General features: G+C 43.1%; 1 protein-coding gene across 4 annotated transcripts in view; it reads right to left on the bottom strand.

The window, feature by feature from the left end:
* CCDC171 (coiled-coil domain containing 171) overlaps positions 1-15,516 on the bottom strand; it is a 216,156-nt gene that overhangs the window by 139,406 nt on the left and 61,234 nt on the right. For all 4 annotated transcript variants that reach the window (XM_083718393.1, XM_083718395.1, XM_083718392.1 and 1 more), the window contains 3 exons: positions 6,482-6,588; positions 3,643-3,732; positions 1,136-1,336 (listed from right to left, as the gene is read on the bottom strand). In XM_083718393.1, coding sequence (XP_083574519.1) covers positions 1,136-1,336; positions 3,643-3,732; positions 6,482-6,588 — 398 coding nt within the window. The remainder of the gene's footprint in view (positions 1-1,135; positions 1,337-3,642; positions 3,733-6,481; positions 6,589-15,516) is intronic.

Raw genomic sequence — 15,516 nt, 5'->3', positions numbered from 1 at the left:
TTGTGATTCTCCCCCGTCCCTCGACCATATTTTGGTGTTTTAAATCCCTCGTGGGAAACCACCAACAAGGCACAGTGAAATATTAACAAAAAGCGTTTCCACCCAATCTTTGGCTTCTCGTTGTTAATTTAATCTGTCGCCATTGTGTCCTTTTTGCTTGGGCTGTGATAAACCAAGCATGGTAATCATCCGTTTGGCCTGGAGAAGGAATCCAAGGTCCCAGAATCAATTCACACATGTCAAACCCAACCACAACGCTGTAGACACGCTGACTTTACAATATAGTCAGGCTTCTAGTTTCCTCTACTTTAATCACTATCTGATGAGAAGAACAATTCCAACTGGTCCATATGGACACAATTTAAATCCCAGACTGTTAGAAGGGTGGAAAGAATGTTTCCTTTTTACTCACTTGGCATTCCCACTTGTATTTGTTAGAGTAATGAGCTCAATATGCAGCACAATTTAGATAAAGAATAATACAGTTGATGTACCTAGCACAGGAAAAGTTGTGTGTGCAAAAAACAACAACAACCAACCAACAGCAATAACAACTAAGTGCAAGCATGCTGTGTATTTTTAAAATAGGATAAACATGGTAGAAAGCGTGTTTCAAAATAACACTTCATGAAACAATTATTGTACACAGCAGACCGTAATCTGCCGCTACCCAAAAAACAGGAAACTAGTTTTACTTGGTTGGTGGGCATGTAAAATGACCCAGATCCTACCTGCCCTGCTGCATTTTTTGGTTGTCATTTGAAACAGTTAATAGCAATTAGTGCCAAGGGATTGCAAAGCTAATCTGTTCCAAATGCAGATATGTTCCAAATGTATATGTTTAATTTAGCAAAGCAGGAGCTAAAAATACGTATAAAACCCCCCAACCCTAGACATGTTTCTTAAAATACACTTATGTCTCTTCGCAAGAGCTCCATAATATTTTTTAAAAAACTGAAATGAATAAAATACTTAATGGCAGAAGTAAAATCACATATGGGCCTTGCAGAGGGCCTGCCGTAATGTAATATCTTATTGTGGAATCTAAATCTACAAACGAGTCATCCGATATATGTAAATGCGAAACGTTAGGATTAAAGATGCATTTGGACGGACATCTTGTTCCTGATAATACCTCTGTATCCTTCTCATAAGCTTGAGCAAGCTTCTGGATATCGTGTTCGGATTCTTCACAACGCACTTTCTCCTTCTCCCAGCAGTGCAGTAGATTCTGAAGTTCCTTTTTCAAAGTGGCTATTAAACATTCTCTATCTGCACTCTTGGCTTGCCAATGGGTTAACTCTTGGTTGGCACCAGCAAGGCTATTTTTCACTTCCTAAAAATGACACGGTAGAAAACAGAAGAGGTAACAAAAGCAAAGCATCCTGCTTCTGTCTTGATAGCCCTGAAAAGAGGAAATCCAGTACGTTTCCGAGCACAATTCAAAGTGTTGGTGCTGACCTTTAAAGCCCTAAACGGCCTTGGCCCAGTAGACCTGAAGGAGCGTCTCCACCCCCATCGTTCAGCCTGGACACTGGTGGTTCCCTTGCTGCGAGAAGCAAACTTACAGGGAATCAGGCAGAGGGCCCTCTCAGTAGTGGCGCCCGCCCTGTGGAACGCCCTCCCACCAGATGTCAAAGAAATAAACAACTATATGTCATTTAGAAGACATCTGAAGGCAGCTCTGCTTAGGGAAGTTTTTAATGACTGATGTTTTAATGTATTTTTAATCTTTTGTTGGAAGCCACCCAGAGTGGCTGGGGGAAAAATAAATAAAGAAAAATAAGAAGAAGAAGAAGAAGAGAAGAAAAGCCATTTATTCCAGTTATAATCTACAACAACAACAACTACCACTACCGCCAGAGCTGGATAATGATAATGGAGCGGTTTGTATGAAACCATGTTTTCCCTTCCTACAACCACCCTACAAACTTCTAGTGTTTTAACAAACATTTCTAGAGATACCATTTCCAAAATCTGCAAGGGTTCAACTTTCCAGAAATTGGAAGATTTTTCCACAGAAACGCTTCAAAAGTTAGGGGTGGGTGGGAGGGGGAATGAAATAAACAGTAGGGGATATATACGAAAGCAAATATATATATATATATATATATGCAGGTTTTGGTGTCCTCGGGTGTCTTCCCGTGTAAAAGTTGGGGTGTCTAGGCGACGTTTCGACGAGGTCTCACTCGTCATCTTCAGGCTGGTGCTTTCGGCTTCTTGTTACTGGAACAGAGTGTGTATATATATATACACACACACACACACACACACACACACATATACATACATACACATACATGCATACATACACACACATGCCTACTCAGAAGTAGAACCCACTGAGTTCAATTGAGTTTACTCCCAGGTGAGTGGAAAGAGGATTTCAGCATAGGTGTAAATTCGCAGCGCTGAAGCCAGGGCCAGTGCGTCCAGGAGGATGACTGAAGCAGTTGCCTCGGGAAGCAAATCCTGTGGGGCTGTGCTCCCATGGCCACCCCCACCCCTGCTCTCAGGGTGACCTAGCTGCAGCAGCTTCTGGCGAGATCTTGCAGGACTCTCACCAGAAGTTGCTGCTGCACAACCCTGGAAAGCAAGGTTTCGGGGGCGGCACCACTCCATGTCACCTCAGATGGCAAAACAACACAAGCCCCCCCCCCTCCCTGCCCTCACAATTGCATAATTTGGGGCGACAGTATTAAGCCCAGATAGGGGACACGTGGTACCTCTGTCAGGAGTCAACTGGATATACCTGACTCATCTAAATGAAAAGACGACTGTTCAAAAAAGAACAAGAATACTTTTAAGGCTAAGATTTATATTCACACTGTAGGCACAGGAATTAAGGAAACACAATGAGGAAAATAAAACTATAAAATAGGTTTGTATTGGGTTCAGAGAAGCAAGAGTGGAACACTGCTTTTGGAATGGGGCTTCCCCCATCTATTTCTCTTCCTTGCTGACCCCTTTCTCTCCCCCCCCCCAAAGGACTCTTGAGAATCTGGAATTCCTTTAGAGTGGTATGTGACATGGCATGAGGGGCTGCGGCAGAAATTGGGGGTCACCTTGCACAGCTGAATCGTTTTTCCAGTTGCACAGGGCACCTTTGGTCAAACGACTCCAGCAAAAAGTTGGTTAGAACAACATTCTGGCATTCTATCATATCTCCAGCGACAGGTTATCAGCCCTAAACCATTTATTCTGGACTAAGCCATTTATTCTGGACGCGGGTGGCACTGTGGGTTAAACCACAGAGCCTAGGGCTTGAAGATCTCTGATCGGCGGTTCGAATCCCCATGACAGGGTGAGCTCCCATTGCTCAGTCCCTGCTCCTGCCAACCTAGCAGTTCAAAAGCACGTCAAAGTGCAAACAGATAAATAGGTACCGCTCCAGTGGGAAGGTAAACGGCGTTTCCGTGCGCTGCTCTGGTTCGCCAGAAGTGGCTTAGTCATGCTGGACACATGACCCGGAAGCAGTACGCCAGCTCACTCAGCCAATAAAGCGAGATGAGTGCCACAACCCCAGAGTCAGCCATGACTGGACCTATATGTTTTTCAGGAACTCCTTTCCCCACCAAGATGAAACACATTGGAAATATATTTAATGCAACGAAACATTTAGGGATGTTAATATAGAGATACCTGAAGTTCTTGAGCTTGAAAATTTAGCTGGTGTTGGGAAGCTTCAAACTCTTTTGCCATCTTCTCAGACACAACTGTCATTCTCTTTAGCTGGGAGGGATAGGTGAGAAGGAATAATAAAATTGCAATATAATTGCTGACAGATGAAGCACGATCCTATGCACACTGACTTTTCTAGCAGTAACCCTCACTGAACAGAGCGTCCATTGCCATAATACTTGTCAGTGTAAGCCTTGATCTTTTTCTAGTTTAGCATGTTTCCTCTTTTATTATATCACAGTTTCACCCTCCACGGTATTCCCTCTAGCCGGCGTCACCTAAAGCTACACAAAGTGTATTTTCTGTCAGCCACAACTGGGTTCCAATAAAATCATTAGCCTCTCAACTCTGGAAGCCTGTGCATGTCTACTCAGGAGTAAGTGCTCTTGAGTTCCATGGGACTTAGCAGACAAGGACGTATGGATTTCAGCCCAAGTGCGGCTCGATGTATACTTTTAAAATCTGCTAAAACAAGCCCAATGGTCATGATTAATACAGTCATACCTCGGGTTACAGATGCTTCAGGTTCGCGGTTTCGGGTTGTGCACCACGCCGAACCTGGAAGTACTGGAACTGGTTACTTCCAGGTTTCGGCGCTTGCGCATGGGCAGAAGCACTAAATTGCGCTTTGCGCATGCGCAGAAGCACCAAATCATGACCCACATGTGCGCACATGCAGCGCTGTGGGTTGCGAACATGCTTCCCACACAGATCACGTTCGCAACCCGAGCGTCCACTGTATACACATCTGAAATACGTGACGCAGGAAGAAACTGCGTGGATCTTTGTGTATTTTTAAGCAGCTAACACTCTTTTACAAGCCCAAGAAGCTATGCAAGGTGCAACAAGGGACTGGTTTTGAATGAACATGCCTAGAGATTATCTCATTTTTTTGTGGTTGTTGTTTTTCCAGAAAGTTTAGTTACTAATTACATTAAAGGGAAAGAGAGCTAGAAGAGGCTCTCGGTGAGGGAAAGGGAAGAAGGGCATAGAGTTGCCCCATCTGCATATCATGCTCTCAGTGGTCTCTGGCTCCATATGACAACTTCAGGGTCGAGCACCGGCAGTCCTACTGGGAAGTCTTGTGGCAGGTCATCAGTTGGCCCCGCACTGCTTGCGATTCATTTTCCTTGACAGTTCATTCTTCTTGCTGACAGAACACTCTCTCTGCTTTCTTAACAGCCACCCCCTTGGTCTCCCCCACCGCTGTCTCTGGCATCATTTCACAACAAAACAACCTTCCCGAGCCAAGGCCTGCTGAGTCGACTTTTCAGCGGCGCTGAAGATCAGGTGCCATTCAGCCTCCCAAATAAAAATTCACAGTGGATATCCTGCGTCTGGTCGCTCAATCCTAGGCCTTGGAAGGCTGCTAAACATGTGGGTTGTCAACAGGAGAGACCTAACAGGGGCCGGCATGTACAGATATGACTTTATTTTGTGCCCCTCTGAAATGCTCCAGCCTACTTGATTTTGCAATTTGGCTGCTTGCAATTATTTACTATAATGGACAAAAAATGCTTCTTAACATTCTTATGGTTCAGTATTTTAGGTGTGTGTGTGTGTGTCTAAAATACTGAACCGTGAAAATACTGAAAATACACAGTGGTGCCTCGGGTTAAGTACTTAATTCGTTCCGGAGGTCCGTTCTTAACCTGAAACTGTTCTTAACCTGATGCACCACTTTAGCTAATGGGGGCCTCCTGCTGCTGCCGCACTGCCGGAGCACGATTTCTGTTCTCATCCTGAAGCAAAGTTCTTAACCTGAAGCACTATTTCTGGGTTAGCGGAGTCTGTAACCTGAAGTGTCTGTAACCTGAAGAGAATGTAACCTGAGGTACCGCTATACACACACACACACACATATTCATTTTGATTCCCCCTTGCTTTTGTCCAAAAACAATTGTCTCTCATAAATTCTAGCACAGAGTAATCACTCGGTGCAAGCTCCTGAACTGCTGTTGTTATCATTTATTGCCTGCCCTTCACCTTAAGGTCCCCGGGCAGGTTTCAATTATACTGCCATTGAACAGTTTAAGCTCCAGGATGAACAGGGGGAAAAAACCCACCCTGGCAAGTGGTAGAATATAGCTAGGACATATCACAGACCAATCCATAACTCAGTTCAGATGAAGTAATTTGATTTAAGTTCCATTTAACACCTAATGAAGTTAATGAGACTAAACCAACATAAAAAGTACGTGTTTAATGAACTTCTGTTCCTGCACTAAAACACTAAAATACAGGGTATCTCAATCATTATAAACACTTTAATAAATTAAAAATTCCTATGCTGGATAACTTTAACAAAGCAGCCAGCTCTCTCCAGCAGGACTTAAAAACGCATAGAACATTCAAAGCGGTACAAAGGATCTCAACTTGTAACGTAATTGTTTTCCTAATGCAAAAGCATGCACATTTATTCACCTGTAATCACTTTAAGGTATTTATGCCAAAATCGCACATTATATATTTATGCTAAAGCCTTCAAAGAAGCAGTGGGTGATAGTCATCAGGTATGCATGTGTATTCACTAAAAATAATTGGGAAGCACAATGCTTTGCTTGATGTGTATATATTTATATTTTTTAAAGCACACAGCTGAAGAGTTTCCGAAGTTTAAGTGAATCATGACCATAGGGCAAGCTTAGAGGAAGAACAGTGACAAAAGATTATTTCTTTTTCTTATCTGTGAAGCTGTCAACTCAACATTCCCAGTGTTTTGACCTCTGTAACAAGCAAGGAATCTCTAGTATTGGGGGCCGAAGGCTATGTGTAAGGAGCCAAACAGTGCAAGCGTTACCTCATTAGATGCATCTTCCAGCTTGTTCTGGTAATCTGTCAAGGTATGCCTCAAAGTCTCAAGGACAAGAGTGAAGCTCGGAGGTTTATCTTTGTCCTTGTGAATGCCTGGAGAAAAATACAGAATCAAAACAAAGCCCTTCGAGTTGAACAGAAGACAGAAAACTTCTCCAAGAGCAACAGAGATATTTAAATTAGTTGGGCTCCAGTGACAATACAGAATGTTGAACAACCAGTGTTTTCTCTGAGGCATACTGGAGTAACTGTTCTTTAATGCCAAGCAAAGCTTGAAAAAAACTCTCACACTGTGGCTGCAAATTCACCACATGAAAAATATTAACTCCAATTTGGTTTCCTGCACGTCATGAGGTCTATCTCTGATCTTATTTTTTAAAGGGGTCTAATGACCGCAGTTCAATGTGTCGATTGGAAATGATAGTTGTCCAAATGAAGCAAATATTTGTTTTTAAGTGTGTGGCATTCGTGCCTTTGCCGCTTCAGGTTCAGTCATGTCTTTCAAAATGAAACGTTCCTACACGTGCCAAGGAACACAGGACTTCCTATTATGTCTGAGTGCAACTTAACACCGTTGAAATGTGATCCTGAGTGTTATTTATCTCCCTACCCTGCGTGCAAATGGCAGTGGGGAATCCAGTTGAAGCCATTCAAACTCACGACCACAAGGTCCCCAGTACTCCTTTCACTCTTACCCCCTCCACCCTCCAGCTCAGATTCCAGTATTCCCACTTGTCATAACTGGTACAGTCGTGCAAGACTTCTGCTATGAGCTCAGATCATGGTTTGGCACACCATCAGTCAAGTCACAAGATTTGTGGCAAACTGCAATCCAAGCCCAGAGACCGCAAACAACTTTATCCTAAGAACTGGTCCTGAACACCCTGCCCAAGAACTAGGAATGAAATCAGCTCAGATGGGCATTTAGCTTCTAGGAATATTTTTTAAAGGAGCATTATCAGGTATTGCTAGAGGAAGAGCCACGTAGATGTACAGTCCTACCTTGGAAGTTGAACAGCTTAGTTCCCGGACGTTTTGGCTCCCGGACGTCGCAAACCCGGAAGTGAGTGATCCGGTTTGGGAAATGTTTTTGGAAGCCAAATGTCCGACAGGGCTTTTGCAGCTTCCGATTGGCTGCAGGAGCTTCCTGCAGCCAACCAGAAGCCGCACCTTGGTTTCTGAATGTTTTGGAAGTCAAACGGACTTCCGGAATGGATTCCAAGGTACGACTGTACTTGCGAGTTGTTGCATTGCTGCTGTATTGTCCGAAAGGGAACTCATACAGATAAAATTGACAAGCTTTGGCATAATCCCATGCCACATCATGCCTAAAATAATGTTTGCTGGAATTCTACTAGCACACTGAAGTTCAAGGCCTGAAACACTGTGAGCTCCTGAAGAGGCATATCTTTACAAAAGGTGCAGAATAGAATATCCCTTCTCATCCATTGTTCCTAGATTGGAGGCCACCAAGATCACAAGAAAACCTATGCTGCCAATTTTGCCTCTTACATTTCAGAATCTGAAGCTGCGGGTAACAGATTCCACATTTTAAAAAGACCCTTAGAAAACTAATATTTGGGAAAATATCCAAATGAGATTCCACATTAAAAGACAAAAATACACACACACAACTGTCTGAACTCTTATGGCTAAACTACAGTTTATTTCTGAGGGTTTTAGTTTTTTAATGGTATGCTTATGCTGACCACTGTGATAGTGAAGAAAAAGCAGCCATTCAGAATTGGGTATTTTAGTTTTATTGTTTTATCAAACTGGGGGAGGCAGTGGAAGACAGGAGTGCCTGGTCCATGGGGTCACGAAGAGTCGGACACGACTAAACAACTAAACAACAACAAAATGCTTTGCTTCCCTTGTATTTTATGGTTGATGCTATTATTAAATACCACCCATGGATCTGTTTGGATGAAGGGCAATTTAGATATAATAAATAAATAAATAAAATAAATAGGCTCCCAATCCAGCATGGGTCCTGCTTCCCACCAGAAGCTGACCCCTCCCTGGTTGCTATTTGCCCCTCAAAGGTGCAATTTGCAGTAATCAGAACTATTTTAATCATCGCTGTGCAACTTTGGTGACACCTTCAGTAGTTTTAATGAGTTGTGGGTAAACCTTTGTTCTATGTCACCCTTCATCCCAGGGTGGTTTACAATAAAAACACAAGGAATGCATACCATAATAACAAATAATAACCCCCCTCCACGAAACACAGTTGAACAGGCCATAGATAGTTAACCAGCAAGAAAGCCCAACTACATGGGCAGAAATTTTATGTAGCCCAGGGCTGCCATACATCCAGAATTTCCTGGATGTAGTTGGGATTTGCCTGCCGAAAATGGCGTCCGGGCGGAGTTTTCGGAAAGGGGTAAGAAATGTCCAGGTAAAGTATTGGAAGACACAAGATCTACCCACCCAGGAAGAATGGCAGATGAAGGTGATGGAGTACATGGAACTGGCAGAAATGACTGGCAGAATCCGAGACCAGGGAGAAGAATCGGTAGAAGAAGGTTGGAAGAAATTTAAAGACTATCTACAGAAACACTGTAAAATTAAGGAATGTTAGAAGGATGCTGGAATGAATTTATGTGGTTTTAGCAGCAATGTTATAAAGGAGTGTGTAAAAATGGGTTGTTAACAGGTGAGAATGTAAAGTTACAATATATTAAGATAAATGATTAAGATAAAAACAAAGATGGAAAGGATTTGCTGAATTAACTAACTGAACTAGAATACAAAAAAGGGAGGTGTGTGGAGGTCAAGGAAACAAGTAAATGAAAGATATGTTATGGAAAAATTGATTTGTTTTTAATTGTTTTTATTTTTCAGTATTTTGTATTTTTTGTTTTACTATTTTTTATCTTATTTTTGTATTTTTTTGAAATTTCAATAAATATTATTTTTAAAAAAGAGAGAGAAATGTCCAGGTAAATCTATATTGGAAGTGATGGGTTTGGGGCAATTTTCCTAAAAAATAGGCACCAAACTTCATTTTTAATGGAGATTTTGCAAAAACGAAAAGCTCAACAGCTTTTGTGTTTGTATTTTCACTTTTTGAAATATGGCAACCCTAACGTAGCCTCAGGGGCAACCATGGAGAGTCTATCAGGCTACCTCAGGGGCACATAGCAAGCAGACTGGTAACAAACAGAACAATCAAGGTATTTCCTCACATTGACCTCTGCGTCAAGGGCAAGTAATGTGCCAGGAGACCCTGAGCAAATCTCGTGGTGGGGTTCAAAAAGAAAGGACTGAGAGCAGAGAATAACCAGAAGGCATGTAATGCTGCCATACTGTTGAAGGTAACCAGTTTTCAGCCAAGAAGAGAGGCTTTCTGGTGGCTTCGTGTAAGCCACTCTGAAGGAAAAGTGGGAAATGAACTTAACAAGTACATTTCAAAAATTAGGAAAAATATATAGGACGCGAAGCTTTATCCTAGGAGATTTACTGGAGAGGCAAACTCACAATAAGTTTTAACCACAGGAAATACTATTGTAATGCACACATTTGATTATAGGAGCCTTGGGCTCCAAGCCAGTTGCGTGATGCTAATATTTTATGTACGGCAATTCCATCAGGACTTCCTTAAGTTTTCTTAAGAACAATTTCAAAATTATTACCCCACTAGTTTTGATCTTGGGTGGCCAAGGTGAGGCATAGGTTGTAGATATTTTGTGTGTGTGTGTAACTGGAGAATCCACCAGCCAGCTTATGGCCCCTCAACAATGCACTATCACTGATCCCCAACTGACAGATGAGAATCAAATCAAATATTGTGTGTACTGTAGGACATATTAGACTGGTCCTCATATTTTCAACATGTGACATACTTGCCAAAGGGAGTTGGCTGCTGCTGTTTTGTGACACAGACCCTCCACATGTCCCTATTTTCCAGGGACGGTTCTGGATTTACAAAAGCCATCCTGGTTTCTGATTTGATCCCAGAATGTACAGCTTTTCCTTAGGATTCCCTATTTTCATCGTGTCACGGTCAGGTTCACGGGCGATCGAAGTCCCAGCAGGGGACGTCAGGACCGGGGGTAAGATGGCGGGGTGGGAGAAGGAATGGGGGTCTAGAATCCAGGAGTCAGGAAGCCAAGAGTCCGAGGGTCAGATAGCTGGGAGTCAAGAAGCCAAGGGTCTGAGGGTCAGGAAGAAAGGAGTCACGAAGTCAGGGGTCCAAGGATCAGAAAGCAAGAAGCCAAACGCAGCAAGGCAGGAAGCGTGTTGCTGTGACAAAGAGCCAAAGGGAAATGCTAACCTTATATCCCTTCCTGGCTCTTGCCACCAGGTGCTGTGAGTTACCAATCGGCCTCACTTGTGGGGCCGAGCCTTGCATATTCAGAACAAACTTAGGAAGGCCCCAGTCCTGCAAAGTCCTACTGGTCACAGGGCCTGGCTGCTGCACACACACCTGACACATCGGAGAAATGCTGAAGGGTATGGAGTCATGTGACCCTGAGCCAAGGAGATAAATAACTAGACAACCTTTAGAAGGCATCTGAAGGCAGCCCTGTATAGGGATGGTTTTAAAAAATGTTTTATGTTTATTTATATGTTGGAAGCTGCCCAGAGTGGCTGGGGCAACCAAGTCAGATGGGTGGGGTATAAATATCATCATCATCATCAACATCCCTATTTTTATCAGAGAAAAGTTTGAGGGTATGCATTTAGCCACATCATTCCTTAGAGTTCTTATTTCTAGAAAGACCTTCCTAAATATTTATATGAATCATGAAAGAGTGTCAAAAACCTTGTTAGGTTAACTTAAGCAACCAGGGCAGAATGTCAACCTACAGTGAGAAGTCAAATTTTATTCAACATCAAGACACAGATACACTGCATAGCTGACAACTGTTCCCTTTTCTTGCAAGGAATCCTATTCGGAATAAGGGAGTTTCCCTTTAAAAAAGGGAAACGTTGACAGCTATGATACACTGTCCTTAACTTAGCTTGTATCGTTGACACCGAATAAAAATGCTAGTTCCATGGGAGTTGATGGATAATGTCAGAAGGGAAAAGAAGAAGGGAAGAATCCCAAAACATTGCAAAAAAAGAATATTTTCAACTGCCATCTTTTCCCAGAGGCTACAAAAGGACAGGCAAACTCCAACTAAAGCACCCACACAAAAAGGCATGTTTCATATCAATAATTATTCCCAGGATTTACTTGTATTGACTTGGCTCTCTTCTCCAGGCAGCCAGTCTCCCTTGCCAAAACCTCTAGCCTAACAAAGCGGATCCAAAACGCTGAGTTCAAAAACTTATTTCCATTCTTCTCGCGTGCCAAAGAGAAAGGGAGCAGCTAGCCAGAATCTGAGGCAGATTCAGTTCCCCAGGCCACACAACACTCCACAACTCCCTAGGGCTAGTCTGGATTCCCCATTGCAAACGCTTTGTTCCGGAAGCACTAAGAAGTTCGTGGTGATTTCATTAACATTCATTTGTTGGGAAAGCTAGAACTCAAGGGGAAACTGCAGGAAGGTCCCGGCCACGTTACAAGCAGAAAGCAGACATGGAAGTAACGTCCCAGCATCCAGGTTGCGATGCAAACAGACTGTGGTTGTGTCATCATTGATCCCGGATCTTCTGGGATCCTCTGAGTCACTCCTGTCTGTCCCCCCGAAATATCTGCTATCACATATTCACTAATTAAAGTTCGGAAAGTTTGGTGAATGGTCACAGATGTCGGACAGCGAGAAATATTTGAACACAGATGCCTTACAGGCCTTCAAAGTAGGCCCCCTCTGATACAATGCACCGTTGACAACGTTCGTAGAGCTGGTGACGTCCTCTTTTCATACTGCTTTCAGTTCCCTCGTCACAGCAGCTTGGATGTGTGAAATGTTGGAAAAATCTGTGTCTTTTCAGTGCAGATTTCAGTTTTTTGGGGAAATAAATCCGGTGGGGCCAGATCAGGAGAATATGGAGGGTGGGACAACTCTGTAACCTCAGTAACGATTTCACGCAGAATATGCAATTATTCTGCCATCATTCGGATGGACAAACGCCAATCCCGTCGACATTTGTATGATGACGTCTTGTATAATGTATTGTATAATGTCTCCAAAGACTCTGATATAATGTACTAAAATGGGATGTGCCTAGAATTAAGGCTCCTTTGTCTTTGAGTATGTGGCCAATTAACAAAACATTTCCCCTCTATTTATCTCAAAGAAATGGCTCCAAAACGTTTCTTCAATAGAATTTCCCTTTGGCTTGAAAACCAAGCTTTAGATCAAACTTATCATTTGCCCCAGCACACTTGAAAAACACATTATTCAGGGATAGCAGCCAATTTAGTTATAGACAAAGGGTTGCGTCTAGCTATGGTATACTCAGAGTAAGTCTGTTGAGTATGGTATACTCAACAGACTTAAAATAGTTATGCCCATTAATTCCAGTGAGTCTACTCTGAGTAGGATTAAGATCACATGCAACCCAAATAGTATTTTGGTCTTCTTTTTCCACCATTGGGGTACTTGTGAATAGATAAGATTTATTTAAGTATGCACACACATTCTGCAGAATTAAGGAAAGTGAGTCAATGGATTGATACAGTAAATCTGTGGATATTCCCTAAATTCCTATTTTACACACACACACACACACACACACACATCTCTGTGTTATGAATAATTCAATATGAGCGGGTTTCTTCTCCATTCTATTAGCATTTTGTGGGGAGCTGTAGTCTAACCCTGAGCTGTAGTTTGATATGGACTCTTAAAACAGCAATTCTTTTCTGAATGTTTGTCGCCTTTAAGGCATTACAATTGTAAGTGCCTTTCATAATTATGCTTACTTTGGGACTGATATTATTATTATTATTATTGCTTGTTAGTCACTTGCTACCCAAGCATTGCCCCAAAACATACATTTAAAAACATAAATTTAAATAGATTATACCATTAACAAATTATGTTAAAAAAACACTAACAGATTCATACAGAATACCAAGAACTCAGGAAGCTTTGGAAACACACTAACGAAACATCATCAACTAAGCCAAGCTTCCTCAAACTCAGCCCTCCAGATGTTTTGGGACTACAACTCCCATGATCCCTAGCTAGCAGGACCAGTGATCAGGGATGATGGGAATTGTAGTCTCAAAACATCTGGAGGGCTGAGGGCAGGGGACATGAGTCTTTACCTGACACCGAAAGGTTGTCAGCAATGAAGCCAAGCAGATTGAAGTCGTTCCAACAGAGCAAGGATATTTTCCCTCCCTCTCTTCTCCCTCTGCCCCTCCACACTATCCCCAAACCAGCTCTGGAGGCTGGAGAAACCCCCAGAACAGATTTATGGGGTGCCCAAGAAGAGGAGAGGGGAAGTTCTATTGCACTGCCAAGTCATTGCTCTAACAGAACTACTTCACCGGATAGTGCCCTTTGTAAATCTGACCGCTCTTTGTTTCCATATTCAAGATGTTTCTGTCCACACGTGGCAGACAGCAATGGGGAAGGAAGACATGCTTTATATCTAAACGTAATTGCAGGGGCTCCAAAACAAACTTCAAAGGGACAAGGAGATCATCAAAACTGTGGTGTTTATAATATATTTATATCTACCCCCATCGTTCAGCCCAGACACTGAGGTCCAGATCCAAGAGCCTTCTGGCGGTTCCCTCACTGCAAGAAGTGAGGTTACAAGGAACCAGGCAGAGGGCCTTCTCGGTGGTGGCACCCGCCTCCTGTCAGATGTCAAGGAGATTCACAATATTCCAATATACCTGAAGGAGTGTCTCCACCCCCATAGTCCAGCCCGGACACCAGGGTCCAGCTCCAAGGGTCTTCTGCTGGTTTCCCCCCTCGCAAGAAGTGAGGTTACAAGGAACCAGGTAGAGGGCCTTCTCGGTGGTGGCACCCACCATGCAGAACGCCCTCCCATCAGATGTGAAGGAAATAAACAACTACCTGACTTTTAGAAGACATCTGAAGGCAGCCCTGTTTAGGGAAGTTTTCAATGTTTGGTGTTTTATCGTGTTTTTAATATTCTGTTGGGAGCTGCCTAAAGTGGCTGGGGAAACCCAGCCAAATGGGCGGGGTATAAAAATAAATTAGTAGTAGTAGTAGTAGTAGTAGTAGCAGTAGTAAAGGGACCCCTGACCATTAGGTCAGTCACGGATGATTCTGGGGTTGCAGTGCTCATCTCGCTTTACTGACCGAGGGAGCCGGCGTACAGCTTCCGGGTCATGTGGCCAGCATGACTAAGCCACTTCTGGCAAAACCAGAGCGGCGCATGGAAACGCCATTTACCTTCCTGCTGGAGTGGTACCTATTTATCTACTTGCACTTTGATGTGCTTTCGAACTGCTAGGTTGGCAGGAGCTGGGACCAAGCAACGGGAGCTCACAGCATCGCGGGGATTCGAACCGCCAACCTTCTGATCTGCAAGCCCTAGGCTCTGTGGTTTAACCCACAGTGCCACCCACATCCCTAGTGGATATATACTAAGGATCCCAGTAAAGTCCCTAGTGGAAAAATCCCTAGTTTGAATCCCTAGTGGAAATAAATATATGTATACATATACATATATACACACACACACACATATATGTACGTATATGTATGTATACATATACATATATACACACACGTATACGTACGTATATATGAGACACTTTGCCTTTTCCGCACTTCCATTTGGCGTGATCACTGCTGCCACCACATGCCAGACAACAGAAAGAAGCAAGTTTGTTTTTGCACATCGGTTGGGGAAGAATCCGCGCTGGCACGGATGCAGTCCTCACCCCCTTCTCAACTGGCTTCTCAAAAAGTTAACACCATAAAGAGGAACATGTGTACACTCTGCGTCCTGCATAACCTTTTTTGGAGACGTGACCTTTAAGTAGCTGAAGGTCGCTTCTGAATTTGGCTCGGTTCAATCAAAAACATCTGTTCCCCTTGTAGGCTTGCTGTAAAGGACTTTTTCTCTCTGCTGGATTCGGAGCGCAGCAAGCGAGCCCTTTCCTGACCGATCACACACAACCCTGCACTTGTA

This window comes from Podarcis gaigeae (genome assembly GCF_964106915.1).
Source record: "Podarcis gaigeae genome assembly, chromosome: 17".
In the NCBI taxonomy this organism is placed as follows: domain Eukaryota; kingdom Metazoa; phylum Chordata; class Lepidosauria; order Squamata; family Lacertidae; genus Podarcis; species Podarcis gaigeae.
The sequence above is the reverse complement of the archived record's forward strand: the minus strand, read 5'-3'. Positions and strand labels throughout refer to the sequence as shown.